We start from the raw sequence: 25,496 nt of genomic DNA, 5'->3' as shown, positions 1-25,496 counted from the left end.
CAACACTCCATGATAAGAGCATCTAACTTTGTTCCCTAATTCTAAAACAAGTCTCCCTGCAGCGTCCTTACATAAGCAGCCCGTGCTGGGCCCTTAGTATGGCAGAGAGCTACTGAGTAGAAATAGGAAAGCTGGTGTTAAAGATTTATGATTTGCTTTTTTTGTGGTGTACGTCTGAACTCGCTAAAGAGACAAAACTTGTCCCGTTATTCTAGCTTTTGTTTTTCGACACAAAAAATTACAAGTCTGCTCTTGCCTTCTTTTTTTCCTGAGTGTCTTTCTCAGTTTTTTAACAGGCCCATACGTTAACATTACCTCTACTGCTGAACTCGCTTGGAATTTCCTCCTTGCACTTAAAAGAGAGAGAATCCTCTTACTTTGTATTTGGCTTCTCAACAACTCGAGATGTCTGAAGTCTAATTAATTAGGTGTGTAATCATAAGAATGTTTCCTTGGGATTAGAGTGTAGTGGAGAGGCTTTGATCCCACATCTGTCAGTCAGCTAAGCCCACCTTCTCCATCTATGACCGTACTTTCCCCTGAAGGATTTCTGGAGTCTGTAATTTCTCCGGCAGAACGCTCAGCGTCTGAAGGCTGGTAGCTTTTAGCCTTTTTGAGATGCGAGTCGTTGCATCATATGGCAGCTGCGCTGACACGACAGTTGCCAGAGTGTGTGTTGCGGTTTTTATTCATGCGTGCGCGTTGAGGACTGATTGTTCACCGGCGTGTGTGCGTGTGTGTGTGTTTTCGTGTTCTGTGCTGCTTGTTTCTTCTGTTGCCGTAGGGAAGTTCAGCAGCAGGTGTTGGTACACTCCTCTGTGGGTTTTTTTTTCCCTCATAATGAGTTCCCAGTCCACACACTGCCCTCTGAAGGTAACTTTGTCATTACCAAAGAAAAAAAAAATCAAATAATGAATAATTATCAGAACATTGAGAAGCTTTATGTTTTCCTGGCTCTGAGTTCGGGAGTTCAGCCTTAGCGCCGGATCAGAACTCTTGTCCTGGTCACCCTGGGCGAAGTTTCCTCCCTCTATCAGCAAGCACAGCATCTCCAGTCTCCCGGGGGACCCTCCCACCTGGCTGACTGGCGTGAGCGTGTTTGCCTGTTGTGTGCGTGGGTGCGCGAACACATGAGTAATAGCCCAGGCTCGGCTCTCTCCATCAGCGCAGAGGACGTCTCCTGCCTTTTCTCGGCTTCGGCCATTTTTCTTGCCTCTTGTCTCCCGCGCTGAGCTCCTGTCCCAAATACGATCTTTATCAGCCCTGATTTATCTCGTACACAATCTACCCCGCCACCTTCTGTTTTTCTTATTCCGCCTCATTTCTGCTTTCTTTCTTTTTCTTGTTTTGTGCAAATTTTCCTCACTTTTGAAGTTCATTTTTCAGATTTAATGGGAATGATTGAGACTTGCTCTTCATCTTCTCTTGTCATCTCAGTGCATCAGGCTTTCTGAAGGGAGATGTGGGAGATACTTTGAGTACATTTATGTTGTGAACAAAATGGAAAGAACACTGAGGAAGAACAAGAGCTTTGCTTCAACAACCAAAATCACAATCTTTGATGTAGATGATGTTATTGAATGAGGAAGGCTTAAAGTTGGCTATTTCCAGGACCAATAAGCTCTTCAAGGTAGATCGATTTGTATAGCATGTTCCAGCGAGAAGGCAGTTCAAAGTGGTTTACATAACCCAGTAAACAACCAAAAAAGAAACATTAAATACAGAGGCAAAGTAAAAGTAAGAAAAAGTTGCAATCCAGAACAGAATTAATCTGCTTTCCAATTATTAATCAAAGGCAACTCTAAACAACTTCACTTTAAGGAACTCAGTGTTTCAGCTGCTTTGCAGTTTTCTGGAAGTTTGTTCCATCTTGGAAGAGCATAGCAGCTGAATGTTGCTTCTCCATGTTTGGTTCTGGTTCTGGGGATGCAGAGCAGACCAGAACCAGAAGACCAGAGAGGTCTGGAAGTTTGATACGGCGATGACGGGTTTGTATTTTTTTTGGTCCTAAATTAACAAAGATATTTTGAATTTGTTTTCTGAGCATGCATTAGTTTCTCATAATCTTGTTGAGAACTTACTCCTTCTTCATGTGATAGAAGGCTGACTTTGTAATTGTCTTTATTTGTGTCTAGAAGTACAGAGACACATTCATCCCAAACTCTGAAATGTTGTTGTACTCTAGAAATGGACAGTCCAGTTCAAGAACCCCTTCCTTTGGCCAAGGTGATATCTGGCCTTTGTTTAGACTACCTGATGAGTTTCAAAGACAGAGAAGAGCAAAACTCCATACTGGAGGGTTCTGACTCTATTATACCCTACACCGCTAACTTTAAATAAAGGTTGTCTTTCTGCCACATAAAGAAGTACTCTATTTAAAACAAAACGTTTTTTGACATCAGGTAGAACAGTGTTTCCCTGTTTGTTTGGTACTACATGCCTTCCTGCTTCACTACGTCTGATTCAGCTGATTGCAGTTCAGCATACACCTGCCAATTGAAATCACCTGGACTGAAGCGAGGAAAACATGCAGGACAGTGTGCCTTGAGGACCAGGGTTGGGAAACACTGATGTAGAGAACATTGCCTCTGCTTCGAATATCAATAGTTGATCACAACAGGAAGGCAGAACACATATTTTAAGTTGTATTATGCTACAGTTCTTGGAATCAACTCAGATTTCTAACAAAGAAGTTGGAGATCGGACACTAGATTGGACTAGTGACAGAATTGTGAATCTTTAGGACATGTTGTCACTCACAGCAGAGTGATCAGTTTGAAAATCCGCAGCTTCTCTACAACGTGTTTAACTATCGTACACAACATCCATGCGATTCTCCCATCATTTCTGCATGTGTCCTCTTCTCCTTCGTTCCCCTCCCACTCACCCGCTCCTTCGCTCTCACTTTTTTTTCTCCCTCTGTGCTTCAGGAAGACAACCAAACACACACACACACTCTCTCTCTTTTTCTCTCTCCCTCTCTCTCTCTCCATCACTGCGCTGCCCTGTGTATCACATTGACGGTCTTTGCTTCCAAAGGATCTAAATGTGTCTACCTTATCCTTCTTTTCCGACTCTTATCGTAGGTTCTTTTTTTGTTTGTTTTGCTTTTTGGTAGCTATTTTCCCCCCTCCTTTTTGGTTTGCCAACTACAGAGCTGTATGCAGTTTGGGGTGGAAGGAAGAGTGGAGGTGGGGGGGTGGGCACCCTGGCTGACTCGATCGGAGGAAAAGGAGATGGGAGAACTGCGCGGGCAGGAAGGATGTGCTCGTTGCTGCAGCTTCTGATTCAATTAGCATGAATTTCACAGCAAAGGCAGCAGCGGCAGCAGCATCCCCGTCAGACCGTCTGAGTGAGCCAGCAGCGGCAGCAGCTTCCCGCGTCGGCGCTCCATCAAGGGGACCCGCAACTGTTTCCCGTCGGTTTGCCACCTTGGAGAGCGGTCTTTGAAGCGGCTCAGCAGCGGCTTCTCAAAGCGAGAGGAGGGAGCAAGTAGGACGGAGCTTGTTTGTCAGTCCTAGGATGGGAAGATTGTTGAGATGAACTGAACGCCAGGCACTTCAGCGCTTTTGGTTATGGTTTAATCCTGTTAAGCTGTTTTTCTTGGGTGCTGTTCAGCATTCTATGACCTGTATTGATTTATCCTGCCAGAATAGAGGGGAAGGATTTCAACACCACGCTTGGAAATAGCCAGCTGTTTTTGCTCCAGATTCCTCCTTTGCCCTGGAGTGCTTCATTTTATTTCTTAATCTGTGTTTTTTCTTCTCTCAGCTCCTGACTGAAAGGTTTTCATAGCTCCCTCAAGGATTCTATAAAAAAAAAACAAAAAAAAAAACAGAACCGGATTTTGGACGCTTCGTAGCATCCTTGTCTGCTCCTGTTTATTCTGCACTCTGGTTTTATTCAGATGTGTTTTCTCGTTCGGCTCCCATAAATTGTGTCGGGCACACTAAGCAGAGATGGTAGACTCGGATTACGGGAGGAGAAAACCTCTGAAGATCTCCCCAAGGCAATGGGAATCCTGAAGAACAATTGACTGAAAGATCATCGCAGACAAGTGTCTAAGATGGAGTCCCATGTTTACTAAGTTAGTACTTGTCGGCTGAGATTCTGTTTCGACAGTCCCATTTATTAGATTTAATTAGCTGTTTTAGAGTAGGAGTAGGAAATTGGTTTTAAAGGATCAAGAAGCTTCTGGATATCAATATTTGACTCCTGGAGATTTTTCATCTCAGAAAGGATCTTGTATTTTTTTCTTCTTCTTCAGTGATTTTATTTCCAGTCATTTTTGGGATTTTCAAGCAAAGGATCTGCTTTTGATTTTTTTGTTCCCCCTTTCTTGGCTTATTCTTCTTTTTAATCTGTATTTTCTGTTCCTTTATTTATTTATTTATTTTTTTGTCCAATCCCAGGCTGGTAGGCTGGGGGGGATCATGGGCCCTGGATTCCTTTGAGATGTTCACTTCCTGTTTGTGTCGCATGAGGGGGAGAGGCCTGCCCTTCTTCTCAGGCCCTGCCCCCATGGAGCAGGAGGTGGAAGTGGAGGTAGACGGAGGGTTGCTATTGGTGCCCAGGCAGGGTGCGGCGGCGTCCCCCGTGGTGTGGGCCAGCCCTGCCCTGCTGTTCCGGCTGGTTCTCTCTCTGGCATTGCTGGTGTTCCCATGTCCAGCCGTAGCCGCCCGAGTCTCCTCCTCCCTCAGCACCACCCACCATGTTCATCACTTCCACAACAAGCATGGCACTGTGCCCATTGCCATCAACCGGATGCCCTTTGTGACACGTGGGGGCCATGGTAAGACCTTTGTTTTTCTGCTTCTCTTTGGTGATTTGTTTTGTGAAGCCGCCATTGAAAACCACATCTGCATTAGCAGGACTTGGAAGATATCAAGTTTTGGGTTGACTTAATCTTCTTAGGGCTTGTTGTAAACATAAATTATCCTCTCTAAGTAACCAATTCAACCATTCGAATGGTTGTGATTTCAGAAACAATGAGATGACCCCAAGCTTCAACAAGCAGTCTCCTTGGCTTCCTCTGCTTCCTGTAGAGGCTAGCTTCCTGGCTCATGGCTCTGGCTTGTTGGGTGATGTTTCCATTGCCTGTTCCCTCCTGGGCTTTTTCCACCAGATCCCCAGCCAGCTGGGTTCTGCTACTTGCCTTTCAAGTTCAGAGTCCATCTTGAGCCCATAGGCTTATGGAACTGTGGCAAATTTAAATCCATGTAATCACTCCAAACAGTGAATAATGGTGGTCAGGAAAAAGAATGGTATCAAATTGGGTTTCAGGACGGTAGGTGTCACGTGACGCCTATTAGGGCTTTTTGTATACTGAGGGAAAAAATCCATAGATAATTGCCTGAGCACATCATATTTTGTCCTACTTTCTGCAGCATATGTCTTTGGCTCAGTTCTCTATGGCGCATCGGCTGCTGTGCTTTTCTTAGCCTAAGCTGTCAGGGACAAGGCAGGGTTTCACACTGATGAACGCTTTGATGTTCCCCAACTCGAGCGTTTCTTTGCAATTTTTTTTCCCCTCCTTTTCCTGTGCTTCATTACAACCTCGCTGACAGGAGATGCTAATAGCACATATTGATTCCTCAGCATCTTCATGCTCATGCTGCCCAATTTAAATTCACTTAGTGAGTCTCCACAGCTTGTCTAGTCCTCTAACTTCCACTGTCTACCTCTCACTTTTGCCAGAGTGTACCTGCAGTCGGCGGGGTGTCGGATTCGCCCGCACAACACCGACCCTCAGTAGTAGCTGGGTTGCCTTTAGTCTCTGTAGATGTGTTCAGTTCACAACTTCCATCCCCAGGGCTCAGGACTGCATTACACTTGTGACATGAGCCCATGTGTTCCCCAGCTGAAGTAGTCTTGAGCTCACTAATGAGATTTGGTATCTGGCATTGAGGCTAAAATAATTGCATAATGGCCTGTGTTTGTATAGCATTTCATCAATGTCGAGTTCTTCTGAGCTCTTTACACTGCAATCATTAACCCATTCATACACACGTTTACACACGCTGATGTGAATAATGTGATGAGGCAATGGCAAATCTCCAAGCTAACCTGAGTAACATCTTAATTGGCATAACTTCACCAGATCCTATCATCGTGCTTTCTGATGCTTTAAATATTAAAAGAGCAGTATTATTTTTTTGAGTTTTCATGTTATAAAGTGGGCTGCACAGTGGCGCAGTTGGTAGCACTGTTGCCTTGCAGCAAGAAGGTCCTGGGTTCGATTCCCGGCCGGGGTCTTTCTGCATGGAGTTTGCATGTTCTCCCTGTGCATGCGTGGGTTCTCTCCGGGTACTCCGGCTTCCTCCCGCAGTCCAAAAACATGACTGTCAGGTCAATTGGTTTCTCTAAATTCTCCCTAGGTGTGAGTGTGTGTGTGCATGGTTGTTTGTCCTGTATGTCTCTGTGTTGCCCTGCGACAGACTGGCGACCTGTCCAGGGTGTACCCCGCCTCTCGCCCGGAACGTAGCTGGAGATGGGCACCAGCAACCCTCCCGACCCCATTAGGGACAAGGGTGAACAGAAAATGGATGGATGGATGGATGGATGGATGTTATAAAGTTTTTCCTCATCAAAAACATTCCTGGAATGTTGGCTTGATTCTTTCATGCATGTTAGATAGATCCTTTAATCTCCTACAGCAACCAACCATTCAGCTGAGCAAAACACCTGGTTGGACCTAGCCCCGCCTTCAAAGGCGGGGCTAGGTCCTCGGAGCTACCCAGCATCCGCCTCACAGAGCAGCCCTCCAGAATGAGCTCCTTCAGACTAGCCAACAACAAATAGCAAACACATGGTGGAACTGCACAATCTGCTGAGCTCATTATACGAGCTGCTTTTCAGTGCACTGCTGGTTTAAAAAACCAAAACACTGTTAAAGGGTTAATATAGGAGCCATGTTGTAATGACTTCTTGAAGGCGGAGTTTCAGAAAGAGGAGGAAGCATTAAAGAAACCGAAGAAGCAAAATTTCTTTTTAAGTCATTGTTGATATATACATTTTTATAACAACTAAAGGTAAGAGTTACTTGATTGTGCTATAAAATAGCATCAATGGAAAACATATACTGTCCCATTAAGGTCCCGGACAATCAGTTTAGTAACGATTTTCAAACATATTCTTCACCATTGTCCATTATAAAGCGTTGACGTATTATATTCCAAAACTTTTAAACAGATGTTGCATTCAGTTCACTGGATTGCAATTCTCTGTCTGCTGTAAAGACCAAAAATCCCCTCATAATAGACCGGATTGAAAAGACTTAGAAGAATTCTACCGAAGGCTTTGTTATCCTACTGTTTATTTGATGTTACTTGGGTTGCTTATGCATGAGAAGATGTAATTTTTCCAATAACATTATTCAGAGTTTTGCTTCTTAAAAGTATTCAGAAATCCATTTCTTTCTCCCCCCCCAACCAACACTTTAAAAGCATTATTTAAAATTGTTTCTCTCTTAACTTGACAACCCTTGCCACTTTCTCCTCTTCATTTTCTCTTCCATCTGGCATCCATAATTGGATTGAAGCTCTAACATCTCGACTTGCTCGGCTGTTTAAATTGACACAATCAGCATAAAAATGATTTTTGGCGTCTCTCTGTGGACTTATAACCCTTTCACAAATTGAGCCTGGAAAAGGGGGGCTGCGTTTCCATCGCAAATTTAGCTTAAGCTCAGTGGTGGATGACGCGTCGTGCTAATGCAGCAGCCTGTCAGGCTTCCATCATGTAAACTCATGCAGATAAAAGTACATGTCTACGTGAGAAAGTTGAACCAAGATTGAGATGATGATTGGTTGGCTGTGTTTGCTGTTCTTGTTGCTTTTCTCCCTGGCATTTGCCGTAGCAGTTAGTAATATACTCCTACACAGCAAACGCTGCGGCTTCTCGGTTCATTTGTGTTGTTTTTAGTAGCACACTCCCAACATTTTCATTATCTGCTACAAGAAAGCACACACACATACACGCACGCCCCCACACACACAAGCGAATGCTCCTCTCATGTGGGGAGTCAAATACAGTTACCGTCATAAATACCTCCATTTCAGGCTGGCAAATCGTGTCCTTGTCTGAAATGCCAGCTCTCCACATATTGTCAGCCAAGTGGCGCAGCATATTACGAGTGCTAATACCCCACTCGGTGATAAGAGCCCACTCACTTCACAACATTTCCAGTAGCCAGTTTTCTCCACTGTGTCCCAAGAATGTAGACGAGCCTCTTTGCTAATTTCTGTACCACCACAATTGTGCCATCTTACATCTGTTTGTGTCGTAGCATATAAGCGCCAGATTCGTCCCGTTTACAAAGCAGCACCTATGATTCATTTAAGCTGTAATTGTGGCCCTGAACCAGATTGGAGAATGTTGGCATATCGGGTCCATAACATTCAAAGCTCTGTCCTTATCTGGGGTTTTCATCCCACAGTGTGATTATGATGCTGCCTCTGTCTGGATAAGCTCTTGGAGAGCCATGCTGTGCTCGCTTGGTAGTACACACCCACCCATTTATGAATAAACAGCAACGCAGGCAGAAAGACAACAGACTTGATACAGCATGCATGTTGGAATCGTTAGCCATGTGAAAAACATTGTTGATATTCCGCTCATGTAGGAAAAGACACAATTTTACATTTGTGGTGTTTCTGTTCAATAAACAAGTTTGTTCACACAATAAGTCTTCAACAAAACCTGATATTTCTACTTCTTCCTATCTTCTTATTTGTCTTTTTTTTGCCAGTTTTTGGTGACATGACACATGTGACTCGAAAAATGTGTTTTCGTTGCAGTTTGGCGGAGTAAATAAATTTTGATACAGCCGAAAAACTACCGCATCCCAGCTGCAAAACTTTGTAGTGAAAAACAATTTTTTTCAAAATTGTTGTTTCCATTAAGCAAATTTATGTTCGTAATTCCAATTTGCACAATATTAAGATCAATGGAAACGCAGCTACTGTGTTTTTGTGACTACCGTATATCCAATGTGCTAAATCTGTAGCATAAACTGTTTAGCATTAATAAGTGAAGCTAATCAATTTAACCATGCCACGTTCTGCTGAAAGAACCTTCACATGGGCGTTTATTTGGTTGTTACATTAATACTTACCAAGTACATCAGATTTTTCGCAGCATGTAGCAAGAACATTTTAGTTGTTCAGTAAGTTTTGTCTTAGTGATTCTACAAAGCACACCTCTAGGTCTCATTTGGTCATGTCCATAAATTCCGAGGTATTTTCATCGCAGAGGTAAAACCTACATCTTGACATCTGAATAGGCAGCCAATACTAGAGCAAATTATTATACCTCATGTCAAATCTCATTCAAATGGATCAGCCTTGACTTACTTCCTCCACACACCTCCTCGAATGTCTTGGAATAGAATTAGTGTCTAATATAACCACCTTCTACAATGATTTTAATGGTTTAAAAAAAAAAAGCATTTCTGCATCTGTATGCAAAACGGTTTTGTGACAGTTGGTTCAGATGCCCGCCGTCTCACCCATATTGTTTTGATTACAGCTAATTAGAGATTCCTGACCACTGAGGTGTGACATTTGACAGAGCAGTCTGCTCGGCGATAAGTCACACAAACGTTCGCCGCTTTCTCATTATCTGGTTTACTCCTCTCTTTTTCGATCAATGAGGAGAATGATGATGGCTCTTGTTGCGAGGCGTACATATAAAATGCCCTGTGAGGCTTTCCAGAAATGCGCGTTGCATCAAAATGCGCTCTTACATGAGAGGATTTTTATTTTTTTTAGCACAACCAGCAATTCACTAAAGAGTTACTGAAATTAGATGAATTAATCACAAACTTTGATGTATTTTATTGGGATTTTATATGATGTTAAGTTTTTTTAATCTGTACTTTCATTTAAATTAAATCGATCCAAGAGTATTCTGATTCCTTTACAAGCTTTTATTAGATGTGTCAAAACAAAGACCAGTCAGGAACAGTCAGATTTTGGTACATAGCTGACTAAAAAGTTAATTTTACTAACCCTAAAGCGCTAATCATAAACATTAGTTCCCCTAATGCACTATGCCCGCATTGAACTTAGTGGAAGTTAATGCTAAGTACTAACTTCAATTTAAATTTTATCTGCTCTTTTCAGACTACAACCTTCAAGCACTAAATTTTGACATTATAATTTGTACATTCTACAATGCCCTTAGAGATAGTTTTAATGTTTATATTTTGTCTTCAACTGTCCATATTTTATGTTTCTTGCTTGAAATAAAGGTAATTGGGAAGCTAAGTGTTTTTAAAGTTAGCTAACAAATTAGCTCCGTTATTAGCACACTAGCAGAAGCGTTTTTATCCCATTGCCCAAGAGACGTGATAACTGCTGTTGTCTCCCATTAGAGAAATTTGTTTTAGAAGAGCGGACAAAGCTGCAGCTTAAAACAGATAAAACAGTTCTTCAAAGTCATTAATGCTTAATACATAAAACTAGCACAAATTTAAATGAATGACAGAACGAGGTTTACCTTCCAATGACCCAAATCGTGTACAGTAGGAGCTACAAGGGAATGGCCCAAGATCTGAGGCAGGACTACAAAGCCGATGTTCCGTCACGAACACATTCCCCACTCTTTGTATTATTTATTTTTTGCTTAAAACCAGGTCCACGACCTTCACTTTCGTCCACTTTGCGTCAAGTAAATTCCCAATAAAGCACCTCTAAGATCGCAGTACGATTAAATGTTAAAAACGGCAAGAGATAGGAGTATTTTCCATGGCACCATCCAAACACACAAGCCTGTGCCTCACTTCTGCATATGTATAATTAATCTTTACCATCCGCTGCATGCCTGTAATAGTTGGGATGGATCTCAGCACGCCTGTGTCGGCGCGTTCAACGCATGCATGTGTTCGCTTTTCATGCCTCTGGCTTCGCGAGTGAAAACGGAAGTGTTAGATGTGAACATTAATTCATACCTGGATACTGCAATGCATAGGACTAAAGTGATTTATAAAAAGAAAAATTATAATTCAAGCTGACTGATGTTTTTACATGGAGAGCTTGTAAGAGATTTTCCTGCTGGGTTGGATCGCCTTGTCCTTGGCATTGGAGCGACTCTATCCATTCGGGCTTTCTTGGACGATTGCTCATGTTTGTGTGCCTCTGCATTCATTACAATGCACATAAGAAGCGTAACTGCATTAGAAAAAGAAACTCCCAAGGTTAAAACATCTTCCCGAATCGCTTAGGGCTAAATTTCAACATTGATCAGCCCTTGCCCATCATAATTAATCCCAGGGGAAACAGGGGGTTGGAGTCGCTTGTAAAATCATAAAGACATATTAGCGGGTGGCTGCAATCACCTGAAGCAGAAATATTTTAGGATCTGAACAATAATATAATTACGACACATCACGGGGAGTGTAGTTTGCAGTGGTAATTCAGTTTGTGTGCGTTTATGCAGCAAGTCTCGTGTAGAGAAACAGAAACAGGTCATGTTTACTTTTTCATGTATTAAAACTAATTATGTGGCATTATGGAATTCCATGTTCTCTAAACACATTTCTTAAAAACAATTTTAACTCCGTCATCTAAAGTACCTGATTATACATTTAGATGACGCTCTAACCTGCAGGCTGGTATTTGTGGGATAGACATGCCAGAGATGTTTTCTCTCAATATTCATTAATGATGGTGACCTGACATGTCCCAGCCTTAAAGCACTTGGACGGATCCAGGTTCACATATTTTCTCTTTTCAGTATAACTTCAATTCCCTGTTGTGTCTGCTATTGATTTCTTTGCTGTCTTAACTGTATAATTTTTTTTTATGACCTTTAGTTTAAGTGCCAATTTTATACCTACACAGCCCCCTTTTCTGTTGCTTATTTATTTACACTGTATTCATTTTCATTATTCTACTTCAGTTTGATTACCTGATTCTGATTTATTATTATTATTATTATTATTTATTTATTTTTTTTAACACCTTATCATTGTCTAAAATGTTGTAACCACTTACGTTTGTATCTTCTTTCTAAAATCCGGAACTCTACACGCCGCGGTTCACTTCCTGCGACAGAACAGTCGTTGTCTGTAGTCCTCTGTGTGATGTTGCTTGTTTGGCCTTACAATACATGAATACTGATGAGGTCAGCTGCTGCCCACTCCCATCCTTTTACTCTATCCTGGTCAAGCAATGCCCCGTCACCTCGTTGTGGGTCCAGAGGTTTCAGACATTGCTGAAAACCTCCCAGCATGTGACCCTCTCAGATCCAACCTGTCCTTTTTTTTTTCATCAATACCCTGTATTGTTTCTTTTTTTTGTTATTATTATTATTGCTCCTGTGCTAATAGCAACCTGGTGCGTTTGATAATCACCACTTTATCTCTGGGCTGCAAAGAGGGAGGTCAGGTGCAGTGTGTGGATGTCAGGATGTTGAGGGAGAGAACTGTTGAGTGCTCTCCTTTGAGAGTCAAGTCACAGCCCTTCTCTTTCAGCGAGCCCCATTAGTATTCATGATTCTTCCTCCACACAAAGTCCGAGGCCGCGCCGACGTACCGCGCATGTACGCATGCACGCACTGGGAACGGAGAGGACGCCTCAGGTGTTCTGGACAGTTAAGATAAGCTCGCTGGTTTGACATTTTCTGTCATGCAACCACAGTTCCTCCTTCTCCCTGCCCGACTCCCGAGATTTACACCTGCAGCATTTGATCAGCCAACAAATGGAACATATATCAACCAGGAGTATCGGCACGAAGCCCACCGAGAGGCATCCGAGAACAAAATGGAAGCAAGTTCTTCTGTTTGGTCAGATTTCTTTTTCAATTGCAGCAGGTTTTTTCTTGATAACCGAGACTGGGTGCTCTGACATTTCATACAGTGCATTGTTGTATGCAGGGTGCTTTAAAGAGGCAGTATTATGTAAAATGTACTTTTTCCAACTTTACATCACGTTATAATGCTTTGATTCTTTCATGCACGTTTGAGAAATCCTTTAATCTCCCCTGACAACCATTCAGCTGTGCCAAACGCCCGGCTCCGCCTTTGAAGCACAACTCCTCCTCCTCCACACCTTCTGAATTGGATTTAAATGAGGACCGGAAATGGGTCATTCTGACACACCAGCATGGCTGTGTTTAAACAATTCCATTTTCCTCTATCTGTATGTTTTGGGTCATTGGAAGGCTAACAACTTTCTTGCTGCGAGGAAACAGTGCTACCAACTGTGCTACTGTGCAGTGTGGTGATTGTAGCTGCGCTTCAATTGACCATATAATTGCGCTATTTGTTTTTGTTTGCAAAACTGCAATAGAAACGTTCTTTTTTTTTTTGCATCACACAAGTCACATCAACAACTGGATGTTGCCACTGATACAAACCATGAAGAAGAAAACAGGAAGTAGTTGGAGGATGATGGAGCAGCATGTTTTTAATGTCTTGTTGCGTGAACAAACCTATTCACGTGTGATTTTAATTGTGTTTTTATTTAATGGAAACTACGCAATTGAGGAATTGTTGGGGTTTTTTGACATTAGCAAAATATTTTAGTTTTGCGCACATTTGCAATGGAAACGTAGCTACTGCGTACATGATTGTTTTCAGTCATAAGTTTCACCGAGCAAATAAAAGCGAGAGTTTGACAGAACTACTGTGTAGGAGAATTATAAAGGTTGTAAGTTTTACTTTCATTTAGGAGTATCAGAATAATGAGGTGGAATGCAGATACTTTCCACACTTTTCAGATTGGCATTCATACTTCCTCTTCATAATTTTGTGTGATGTTGTGTTGGTATGTTTTATAAAATACAATTAAGCTTGCTGTCATAACTTGTCAAAATAAGCCTTCAGTGTTACGAATACATTTTAAAGGGATTTTATTAGTTGCTGTGGATTCCTTTCTGTCTCTCACAAATTTGTGTAACCTAGCAACACTTTACCCAGATTATAAACTGTTTCAAATGAAACTGGATTGTGGTAGCTCATCATCATTATTATTCCTCTGAAAATCATCTAGTCATGAAACATTAGTTTGCCCATTGAGTAAGTTTCTTGAGTCACTATGCAAATACGATTTTCATTTCACTTTTTCCAACTTGCTTCCACCTTGAAACAAGTAATTGTGGTTTTGATGAAAGGCTGCGTCCGTCTTTTATTAGCGTTCGACAGGGTGCAGTAAAACGCCGGGCATAACAGGGCATAACAAAGCACAGAACAATTGACATATATCAGCACATAGTTCACCTCTACAGTCTTGCGCATGCAGCCAGTTTAGTTTTCGAGTGTTTTTTTCACGCCTGCCAGGGAAAATGATTTGGCCCACCTCATTCTTGCATATTGGAGCACAGAGACGGAATAAAGTGTCCTACAGTGCCGCAGGGACCAAATGAACGTATTTTACCAAGACATCCATTCATTGCTTTTCTATTAAAACAAAAAAACTGGTTGAAAGGGGGGGAAAAATAGCATTTTTCCTTCTCTTGCAGCTCAGTTTTTCTGCCTCGAGAAGGGAATTGGCATTGGAATACATTTTTTATTTAGAAGTTTTTGTGAGGTAGAGAGTGAAAAAAAAGGTCAGTAAACTTTGCCTCAAGTATTACACGTAGTACATTGTGAAAAAAGCAGAAATCACTGTTTTTCTTATATTTACAGTATATATATATATATATATAAAATTTGTGGTAAAACTGTTATTTTGCATAGACTGAACATAGTAAAAAGCTGTGCTACAAGCTCAGGATAAATGGAGACATGACTGAGGTACAAAACCAATTGACCTCAAAACTTCACTGGGTTCTATTGGCCTAGAAAATGAAGTGAACTGGTCTTGTTTAAGTGCCAATCTGTCTTCATTTAAGAGGAACAGAAAATGTCATTAAATCAGTGGAAGATGGGTTTTACTGTAGAGTGTGAACTCAAAGCATTAAAAAATAAAATACAAAAACTATTCACCACATGATGGTTAATAAAATATTACGTGTATTGTGCTGTAAAACAAATGATAGACTAGTAATGTGATTTTTAACATTTGGTTATAAAATGCAATCCTGCATACTAAGTGAATCAAACTAAAGCTAGTAGCTAATGTGATCCAAAATGAAGCCAGCAACCTCTCCATTAATAAACAGCTCAAAAAAGAAGAAGAAAAATAACAAATAACGATTAAAATGTTGACATATTATTCATTCCTTTTAATTATGTTTTTTTTTTTTTTTTTAAATATCTGATTATAAAAAGCTAAATCTGTCTCAGTTGGAATGGAAAATTACAGGGTAACTTTACTAGCTACACCTTCCTAGCACCAACGTGGGTCTTTTTTAAAATTTCCAAACAGGCTTCATTATTTGTCTCAACAGCATAACAAGGTGACCCTGACCCGACCCGACCCGGAGAGCATTACCCACCTCTCTCTCCACCTTATTTCCTGTTTATTTCCTGTTCAGCAAAGGCTACGAGTACCAACAAATCTCTAATAAAAACAAAATGGTAGTAACAAGTCATTATTTGAGCTTCTGTTTCTTTCCTATAATCTATGGAAGAGTTTGCCAGTTCTTCCATAACCTCTGATGTGAAGAAGGAGTTTTTATCAACACAAGTGCTTTTTATTCATTCTTCTTTTTCTGTCTTTATCAAACGGGTCGTGGTGTATCGGTGCAGTAGTCACTATAATCCTCTTTACACTGAGGTTCAGTTTAAACTTCACATCCAGATAGAAATGCCATTGAGGCTCTCATTTTTAGGTAAAAAAAACAACGTAGTTATTCAATTAGTGTACCTAATAGAGTCTGTAAGTGTATTTTCATAAACGGCTCAATGCCAAACCATTTCCTTTCTGCAGATTAAACTCCTTAGGCATGTGTTGAGGTTTGACTCGGGGCTTGCGGGAGGCGACATGATGACATTGCCGGCGTGTGGGGAGGATGTTCTGACGTCCCCATCCACTGTCTGTCCTGGCACATGAAAGCATTGTGGGTACATCAGTGGGAGACCATTGTGGCGTGGGCACCGCCTTCGCTTTGTAGACACAGGAGAAGCGGAGGCCGGCTCCTTAGAAGCCGTGCTGATGTAAGCCTTCTTCAATTATTTAGCCGTCAGATATTAAAGGAGCGAGACTCGGGGTGGGGTTGGGGGGGGGCTGCATCAAGTATTTCAGTCTCCAGTGGGAGTGCCCACCATTAATAAACAAAGCGTCCTATATTATGCATGATGGATGCCTTGAAAATCCGCCACCTCTTCCACTTCACCCAACCCAGATGAGTTTTCGGAAGCAGAAGAGAACACTGGCAGGAGCAACATTATGAATGTATCCCACCACCCACTCCTTATCCCTCAGCTAACATTCCCTGCCACCCACCTCAGATTTAAAGTGGTTGTTGAATGTGATATGTTTCCAAATTGAGCTCTGCAGGCGTTTGGGATTACAACACATTGCACTGTTGTGTTTATTAGACACAACGTTGAATAAGAACAAGTTTCATGGCTAGCTTCTGCCACATCACTTTTCATGTCTGGCAAAATCTTACACAAATTATTACTCATTTCACAAGGAGTGATTGAAACATGACACAGTGAATTTATCTGCCGATATACCTTGAATGCCAAGGTAATATTTGGTGTAGAATTATGAACATCAAAAAATGTATGTGCTTTAGAGTCATTTCCTTCACTTAGGATATTTTCAAACTTCGTAGTCCGGAAACTGGGTTCAACTGGGGGCCAAAATTGCTAAATTTCTTATATTTTAAGCTGGTGTTGTTATCTTTCACACTGCGCTGTGTCAAATTATTCAAACCCTTCGAAAACCTGTTCCCTCCCTTGCCTGTGGTGGCACTGCATTATCAACCACTTGGAGGAAACAACAGGAAAATCTCTGAAGAAGACACTGAGTGAAACTTCTTTCCTCACAAAATTGACACAAGAATGAAGTGGAATCAGATTTTAGACCTTAAGATTTCTCTTTTGTCTTTTGCTGAACATCCACAAGCCATTTCTCCCGCTAGTACTAGACACAAACATCTGTTTTGGTTATACTTACCCAGCATGCCCTGTGCTATTCCTGCTTTTGGAGCAGTCTCTGGTCCATTTGGGATTTGCATATGCATTCGAACCGCACCAGAGTTCACTTCAACCAACCTGACTTCTAGGTTTTAGGCGGACCAAATTTAGTTTTTTGTGTTCCATTGCGAAATCAAACCTCCCCAAATGAACCAGACTTTCCAGACAAACTAGAGTTCGATTAAAGCAGGCTAAACAGGCTTGTTGTGAATGCTTCTTTAAAGGTACCATCATGCTCCCATGAGGGAATTCCTTGTGTTGTTTCTTTTCACTTAAGAAGAGCACATAATTTAACTTTTAAGATGTCATCAGCTTTCCTCACATATTTATGTATTATTTTACATGAGTTTGGTTTGAATGTTACTCAGATAGCTCTCCATTATTGTGCCGCTTTCAAATATTTAAATGTAATTTCCTATAATAAGAGCTCTTGCAGTAAGAGCTAGATGTTGGCAGAGATTTCTTGTTGAGCTGATGTTATTTTTTTTTCCGTCTGACAGAAGTAGATACCCATAGGATTAAGCAGTACATATATTAAAAAGTAGCATCCATATTTTTTAACGATAATCTTCAGGACCGCAGATTTGTTGGTGCAATTATTCTTCGAAACAGCATTTTGTCGTCAGAAAAAGGAAAAAAGAAAGTATGAGGACGCACAGGGGTTAAAATGTGATTTCCTGCTTGAGCAAAGGCACAAATTTTCACCGTTTGAAGCAACGTGTCAGGACGGGGAAAATGAAAGTTTACTGAAGGAGCTTGACAGACAAAAACCTCCAGCTGCTCGTGCTCCTACCTCGTATTATAAAAATCCACACGCACACACATGCAAACACACCCCCTCATGCTCTGCCGGCAGAAAGCTACTTCACACGGTTCAAGTGAACTTCAGAGATGGCGTCTTTGTCTGACACATCTGTGTCAGACCTGTGATGACTGACAGACCCAGCATCCGTCAACATCACCTACCCTCTCCTCTCCCCCCTCCCGCTACTTCCATTAAGGTGCCTACAAGTCATCCCTGTATGCAGCATCTGTATCCCAAACAGGAGGGGGGAGGATAGAACGTGGATGGGGGGTAGCACATGCTGTGTCAGGTGGAAATTAATAAAGTGAAGCAAAGAAATAGCTTGCAAAGCAGGAGGGCGACTGGAGAATGTTTGGTTGGAAAGTGGGGTAGAGTGAGATGAGCAGAGAATATATTCCTGGTATGGCGTGTTTGAAACCCCTCCGCCCTCCCCGCCTCTTCCCTAGCACACAGGAGCCCTGACACACTTATAGCCCCTCCCCAGGGCCTTTGGGATGCCATAGAAATGAAGATAGCCCTACTGGAGCAGAACTAGAGATAGCCACACCGCCACCACTTTCCCTTTTGTGCTACTCCACTCGGCGCCGCTGCCGTCTTATCCCATCCCATCAGTCATTTCACTGTGGAAATAGGTTATAGAAGTGCATCCAGGTGACTGTCCCATTTGGGCTTCCCAATGCTGCCCCACAGTTCTCATCTGCAGACCTAAAAGCCATTGATATACCCTCTACTGCTAATTTGCACTCGCAACATTTAAACGGATTGTTCGTGCTTTTCTTTTTACGTTTACCATAAACATTACAATAAAAACATTTTTAAAAAACATTACTGGCACCATACAATGTAGGAGTGTTTCAAGAGGATGTCGGTTTTGTTCATAAATTGGGATGAACTTTGTTTATTCCATCTACCTGAGGTCAATTTTCCATAACTCTTTGTTTTATTTTATTTCTATTTCACTATACGTCATGCCACAAACATCCAACAAGTTTTTTACTCAAAAAAACAGACCATTAGATTTGGATAAATACAACAGAGGTTGAAGTGGAAAATTCTTATTTCATTGCTCGGAATAAACTAAAAACATTTATACACTTAAAAAGGAAAATAAATAACCCCAAAGATTTAAACAACTGTAATTTAGGCAAATGTAAAATATTCCCTGTTTATTGTTGTGCGGGTAAATTATAATTTTTGTGTTTTTAATGAGGGGGAAACTAAAAAATTTTGCCCCTGAATACTTTCAACCTGGGGATTTTTTTGCATGGGTGCAAAAAGTTTGTAGAATATGGTTTTATTAGGAGTTTGGATTGGGTGTTCAGTCGTTCGTCTGGGGGATGACGAACCAGTTAAGGTCAATATCTACTCACAGGGAGTCAAGTGAAAGCAATAACTCAAACCGGCTGTAAACGTGATTGATTGCAGTGGAGAACAGCGCGAGTGGAACATTCATAACAACGGTGGCGCAGTAAAGGCCTATCCAGCATCATCCTGGACTCAGAAAGAGACGACCCTGTAATCTGTCTGCGATGATAACCGGAATGTGGGAAACCAAGTGGCTTAACCCATGGCCTGTACGCAAGACAAATCACTAGGTTTCCCATCCTCCACAGTTTCATCCTTTTCTCCTCCTCTTCTACATGTCAGCTAACGTTTCCTCATTGGGCAGATTATTGACTGCCAATGGCTGTTTCATGTGGGTGAGCTAAGAGTCTGGCAGTGTGGTTGGAAACGGATTGTTTCACCCAGAATATCCTGCTTAAAATTGCTGTGGCGACGTGTAGAATTTCCCTCTTGACAAATACCACCGGGAGAAATATGACATTTCATCTCCTTATTTGTTTGTGCTGGAGGACTAAATGGTCCGTTAGCCGAATAAATTTGATCTGACACCCAACACATGTCCTAAATTTGAAGAATTCACACCTAATTTGACAGCAGACTAAATTGAACCCCTTTCAAAATGTTCTCGGTTAAGTCACTTTATCATCTGTGCTGAACCCTCCTGATTGCGCATATCTGTCTTCTTCCAAATTATTCAGTCAGGATAATCATAACCGCTGTCCTCTGTACAAATTGTCTTGTCCTATTTTGGGGGTTATTGATGGCCACCCCGTTCTCTGAGGTAGGTTACATTTGACTGTCACCGTATCTGCAACTTGCAAACATTGTTGTGTTAAGAACATTCCTCGGTTGTTTATGGTTTTGGACATGATTGCTTCTGCATCGATCAAATTACAGGTGCGCTCGTGTTACAGTAACTAAAAACAAGCACCCTGGCTTTAAATTACACATGCAAACAAATTAAATCTACACAGATAAGAGGAAGCGGCAGAGGTCACGTTACACTTAGGACATTACACAGATGTGCAAGATATAGCTTTCAGTATGTTTTAGAGGCAGTTGCTAGGAAAGTAATTAAAGCTGCATCTAGGGGCTGCTAAACAAACAAGCCCCCACTTGGAGAGCATTTCTCAACTGCAGGAGAATTCATGTCAGAGCCTTGGTGTGTTCATGTTTAAACTCCACTCCCTTCTGATTAACATTCTCTGCTCTCCGACCACGCTCGAATGTGTTTTCCTCTCTTTCTTTTATTGAGAGCCATATAAATGGTGTGTTTGCACTGATTGGTCGGGGGGGTTGAAATGTAGTCACTGTTTGCTTAGCTTTATGCTGAGGTGCAGTTCTGAGCACCGCACTTGACTTGAATCATTTCCACTGCTGAGAGCCTGCTCTCAACCTGTCAGTCAACTGTCTTGCTTTGTCAGTGTCCTCTCTCCACTCATGGCCCCTGTCTTCCTTCCTGGATTTGCTCTGTGGTTTCTCATACAGTGCAGGTAGACATAAAGCTGTCCTGGTATTGATTGGTCTTCAGTCTAAGGGAAAGGCTTTAGTCTATGCTTTGGAGATCAGAGCACTCAAGGTATTGGGCGGCCGTCAATGAGATTCATGATGGCTTCTATAGCTGTTTCCGTTCAATTGTCATGCGAATATTGAACTGACTTTTAAAATGTTGGAAAGAAAACATGCATCTAGGCTTGTTTCTGTCCATGTATGGCTGTAGAAAACAGGAAGTAGAGGTTGCAATCTGGCATGGACCACATGTCTTAGAAAAATTGGGTCCTCTCTTCTGAATTGGAGGCTTAGAACTAGAAAGTTTTCATAGTTTCATGCCTCTGGTAAGGCACAGACCCACCAGTGGATATCTGAATGCTTTTTCATCCCACACATTAATTGTTGGGAAAGGCCCCCCAAAAATTCTGTGAAACTGAGGGAGTTCAAATGTTGTTTTTTCCATCAACTTTTTTTAATGCAATACTTCAAACCACATAAAAAACTTTGAATGGACTTTTGAACCTTGCTTGTTTTGCATTCATAAATTTCCCTTTGTTGGGTTTTACTTAAGCTTGTCATAACAGATTTCGCAGGATGATTAATTGTCGCAGTAATTATTGCAATAAACGATAATATTGATTTGTGACCATTTTCATGTAGGCCTGTCACAAAAAGCAATGAACCACTTAATCGAGTAGTGAATTAAAACTAGCTCAATTTCTATTTGCATGATTTATCATTTTTCCACAATGAAAACTAAAGTTTTCATTCTTTTGCTTTGGTTTCAACTAGCTCTTTTTTGAAGGACAATTTTGTTTATATAGACTTCATAATTCATCTTATTTGTTGTTTCTGTTTTTTGTTATTTATTTTGGATATTAAAAACATCTTCCAGTTCCAGTGTTAGATATTCATTAGAATTAAAAGTTTATTGGTCTTTGAGAATATGTTTTTTTCAATATTTATGATACCATAAATACCATTATGGTATTTATAGTACCATTTTACCATTGGTATTACATACCAATGGTATTGTGGTATTTAACACCACAATACCATTACTATGGTATTAAAATACCATAATAATAGTATTTTAATACCATAAGTATACGTAAATACCAGAGGTTCCCATCGTTTTAAAAAAATTACCGGTCAAATACATAAAATATTCCATTAATGCGACCTCTGATAAATACTTATAAATGGCCTCAAAACAACAAAATCATTGTTTATCACAATACGTTCTTGAACAATTTATCATCCAGTAAAATTTGTTTTTGTGGCAAGCATATTTTCAAGTAATATATTGATAATGGCATAATAATGCAAGTTCTCTTCTTCAAAGACCAATAAACTAAGAACACTCCACACTGGTACTATCCAAAAATAATAATAACAATAATGAAATACTAAGTAGAAAGTGAAAATAACAAAACCCACACAACAGAAATAATAATAAAATGGTTGCCCTTCAGAAAATATTAATCAGAATGGAAATTATGGATCTCATTTTAAGTTGATTGCTTACTGCGACCAACTTGCTTTCACCAGTTTATTTTGGTTTCTTCTGATGTTACACACTTAACTGCTGCTTCTAAACCACGTTCAAAGTTTTGTTTTTTGGTGGTGCTGTCGAAGATAATTTCCATTTTTAACACTTCCAACAACGGTGTGGGATTCCAGGACTATTTTAGCAAGACATGTCAGGTGATTCACACAAGCCATGAGTTGTCATTTTAAAAGTGTAAATGTACTGTGTTCTATCAGTCTAATATGAGTCATTTGATTGCGTGCAAAAATACACAAGCAACTCCCTTTGCTAAAAATGGCTTTGGTGTTGCAGTTTAACTTGAGTGTGTTTTGGAGTTAAAATGTTAAACACAGTGCTCACTTTATTTGGAAATGACACAAAGTACCTTTTTTTGTAAATGAAGTCCTCGTCTCGCTAATCCTCCACCAATCAAATTAATTACATGGTGTCGTTTTTAGCCAGCAGAAACATTTGTTCTGTGGTGTCAGAACTAAGGAGCAATTACAACCCCAGCAGGGCACAACGGGCATTTGCCTGCTCCTATTACTATATGACTCACATACAGTGCCGTTTATTTCCCTTCAGTAATTATGGTGGATAATGATGTTGGTCAGTTCACACTGTAATTCAAAACATGTGACTCTATTTGTCCTAAAATAAAATAAAGAACTTAACAGTGTTCTAGGTACACTGTTTCCATGTGTGTCATGTGGAAGGACATGAGCAGAGTGCGGATGGATAAATGCGGTGGGCGAACAGGTGAGAGATGGAGAGAATTATTTTTCTCCCTTCCTCTTTTTTTTTTTCCCTCCTCCCTCAGTGCCGGGAGGTGACCTCTAGCTCGGCGATATGAAGAGAATGTCACGCAACATTACCGCTCCCTTCGCCCCAGACACAGATGAGGTTTTATTTTTTGTGCCATGCAGTGGAGAGAAAACAATTCTTTCCACGTTGATTAATGTCTGTTATGTGAGCAGGCAGTAGACAAAGAGGCAGTAAAGAAAAGATTGGTATCCCTTTCTACATTCCCCCTGATCTGCCACATGCATTTATCAGACCAGTGCAGAGGAGGACCGCGGCGTCCAGAGCTTCCTCGCCCAGCGTGTCAACAGTAATCTTTATTCACTTGTTGCCTGACCTCTCTGCTTAAAGGGCTACAATACAAGCCTCAAACGACAAGCTTTTTAAATGGGTAACAGGAGTTTGTAGGTGAAATCTGTGACAGCAACTGTGACTTTTTTAAAGCATTTATGAATATGGTTGAGAATGTCTAATGAGTCACTGGGAGGCTGGCCTGTGTTGGATTATGTAGAAACAGTGACCAAGGACAGCAATCATGAGCAATGAGTCAAGACTTGCTTGCATACTGTGGTTAATCATCAAGAAAGATAGATTCTTGCAATTACCTATGATAGGCATTCTTTGTCCCAAAAGTGGTAGGAATCTGGATGTCTAGACCCTTTTGTTTACCTGCCTAACACAGCACTTAATTTTAATGTCACTATCCTCACTTAGTTATCCAGCTGCAATTTTCGGCTGAGTACATTGTAACCAGAAGCCAAAGCTTATCCACCAGTTACAAGGCTGGTGAAGTGTCTTGCCCAAGGACACAACCACAGAGGCGAGTGGAGAGGGGATTGGACCGACATCCCATCGATTGCGGAGCAAACCACAATCAAAATGTGGTTTGCCCCCTCCATGGTCCCATGAAGGGTGGCTTCAGGAGAGTACCTGTTTCTCCTACAATGTGTCATGTGGCGTTCGTGTTGGTCTTCCTTCATTGACAGGCCTTAAATTTAGTTTTACATGGGAGGCACAACCCCCCGAACCCAGATAGAAATACACCCAGTATTATCAAACCGGTCCACCATGTTAAGGTGAAGATTGTATCTTGAATTCTGGATCGAGATACAAGCTTTTGCCTCAAGCCAATGAGTTTCCTGTATCTTGATGTATGGGTTGATAAGATGGAGTGGGAGACAAGCCCTTATCAGCAGTTATGTGAGCCCTGGTCTGTAATGGTAAAGAAGGAATAAACTGAAGTTCAAAGCCCTCCATCTATTCTTCAACACTCACCAATGGTCATTAGATATGGATCTTCACCAAAAGAAAACAATTCTGAATACAAGTGATTATATTAGATCTTTGTAGGATATCTAGATTCTGCCTGAGAGACAAACGTGATGTGCTCTCTCATGAGAATATTGATGTAGAGCTATTGCTATTCTGCATTTAAAATAAGTTCAGATGGGTCAGGCATCTGATCAGAATGTCTCATGGGTGAACTCTGTTTTCTGAACATGTTCCGGTGTGAGAAAACACAAAAACGTTCTGGAGGAATCACTTGAGAAAGGAATATTTGGGTTTATTTCTTTGAACTGTTACCCCATCAACTTGATCTCAAACAAATTGATGGACGGATGGACAGTGGCATCAAATGTTAGTCACTTACTGAGTTACAGTACTCGTTGTACCAAAAATATCCAGTACAGTTCGATCGATTTGTGACAATATGACAATACTTTTTTATGATTTTTATGAGGTGACATTGAACTCTAAACCTTAGCTATTCTTCTTGAGGCAAAGCATGGTTAATGTTTAATGGTACTAAATGTCAAATCTAACTCAGGGCTTCTGTAGTGAAAAGAATTGAAAAGCTGTATCAAGGCTGACATATGAAAGGCAAATTGACAAAAAGCTGAGTCTCCAGATATTAGGTATTGATGTAAACTTAAAGCCAGCTGGAAATGTACTTGGTGTAGAGTGAATCTTGCAAGAAAACAACTGAAAGTAGGGGATCACTTCACGGAACAGTGGCTATATTTGAAAAGACCTGGGAGTTGAAGAAATGTAGTTACAGTTTGTGGGACTGTGTGCATGTGAGATACAATTTGTGAAACCGAGTCCCTCAGCAGAATGAGTAGTCGTGCAACACTCATCGCACTGTTTTTGTACACGAACATCCCTCGAAGTGCCATCTAAATACCTTTTGAAAGATGCAAACTGATAAAAGGTTTCTCACACTGCGCAGAGTGGGAGGAAAATATGTGTGGTTTGGTACACTGTATGTGTATGTGTTTTGGGTTTCTTTTCTTTTTTTTGCACATATTTTTTGTGAGTGGGTGGAAGAAGTGGTAGCAACAGAGCATCTGGAAAGGTGACTTTCAATCTAAACAAACCGCTGAAGCAGATGCATGATTGGCAGGAGAATATCAACTCTAACTTCCTCTTATTGGGATTTGATTATAAATTGAGAGCCTGTATTCATGGAGTGACAAGATACCTTGTTGTTA

General features: G+C 41.0%; 1 protein-coding gene across 9 annotated transcripts in view; it reads left to right on the top strand.

Annotated features, from left to right (window-relative positions):
- nrxn2b (neurexin 2b) overlaps positions 1-25,496 on the top strand; it is an 811,562-nt gene that overhangs the window by 520,594 nt on the left and 265,472 nt on the right. The window contains exon 1 of one of the 9 annotated variants that reach the window (XM_028038136.1): positions 2,977-4,792. The exons of 7 other annotated variants lie outside the window; for them this stretch is intronic. In XM_028038136.1, coding sequence (XP_027893937.1) covers positions 4,456-4,792 — 337 coding nt within the window. In that variant the 5' untranslated portion in view covers positions 2,977-4,455. Of the gene's footprint in view, positions 1-2,976; positions 4,793-25,496 lie in introns of those variants that run through there. One more of the 9 variants, XM_028038135.1, reaches the window with a different exon arrangement.

This window comes from Xiphophorus couchianus, chromosome 14 (assembly GCF_001444195.1).
Source record: "Xiphophorus couchianus chromosome 14, X_couchianus-1.0, whole genome shotgun sequence".
NCBI lineage: Eukaryota > Metazoa > Chordata > Actinopteri > Cyprinodontiformes > Poeciliidae > Xiphophorus > Xiphophorus couchianus.
The sequence above is the reverse complement of the archived record's forward strand: the minus strand, read 5'-3'. Positions and strand labels throughout refer to the sequence as shown.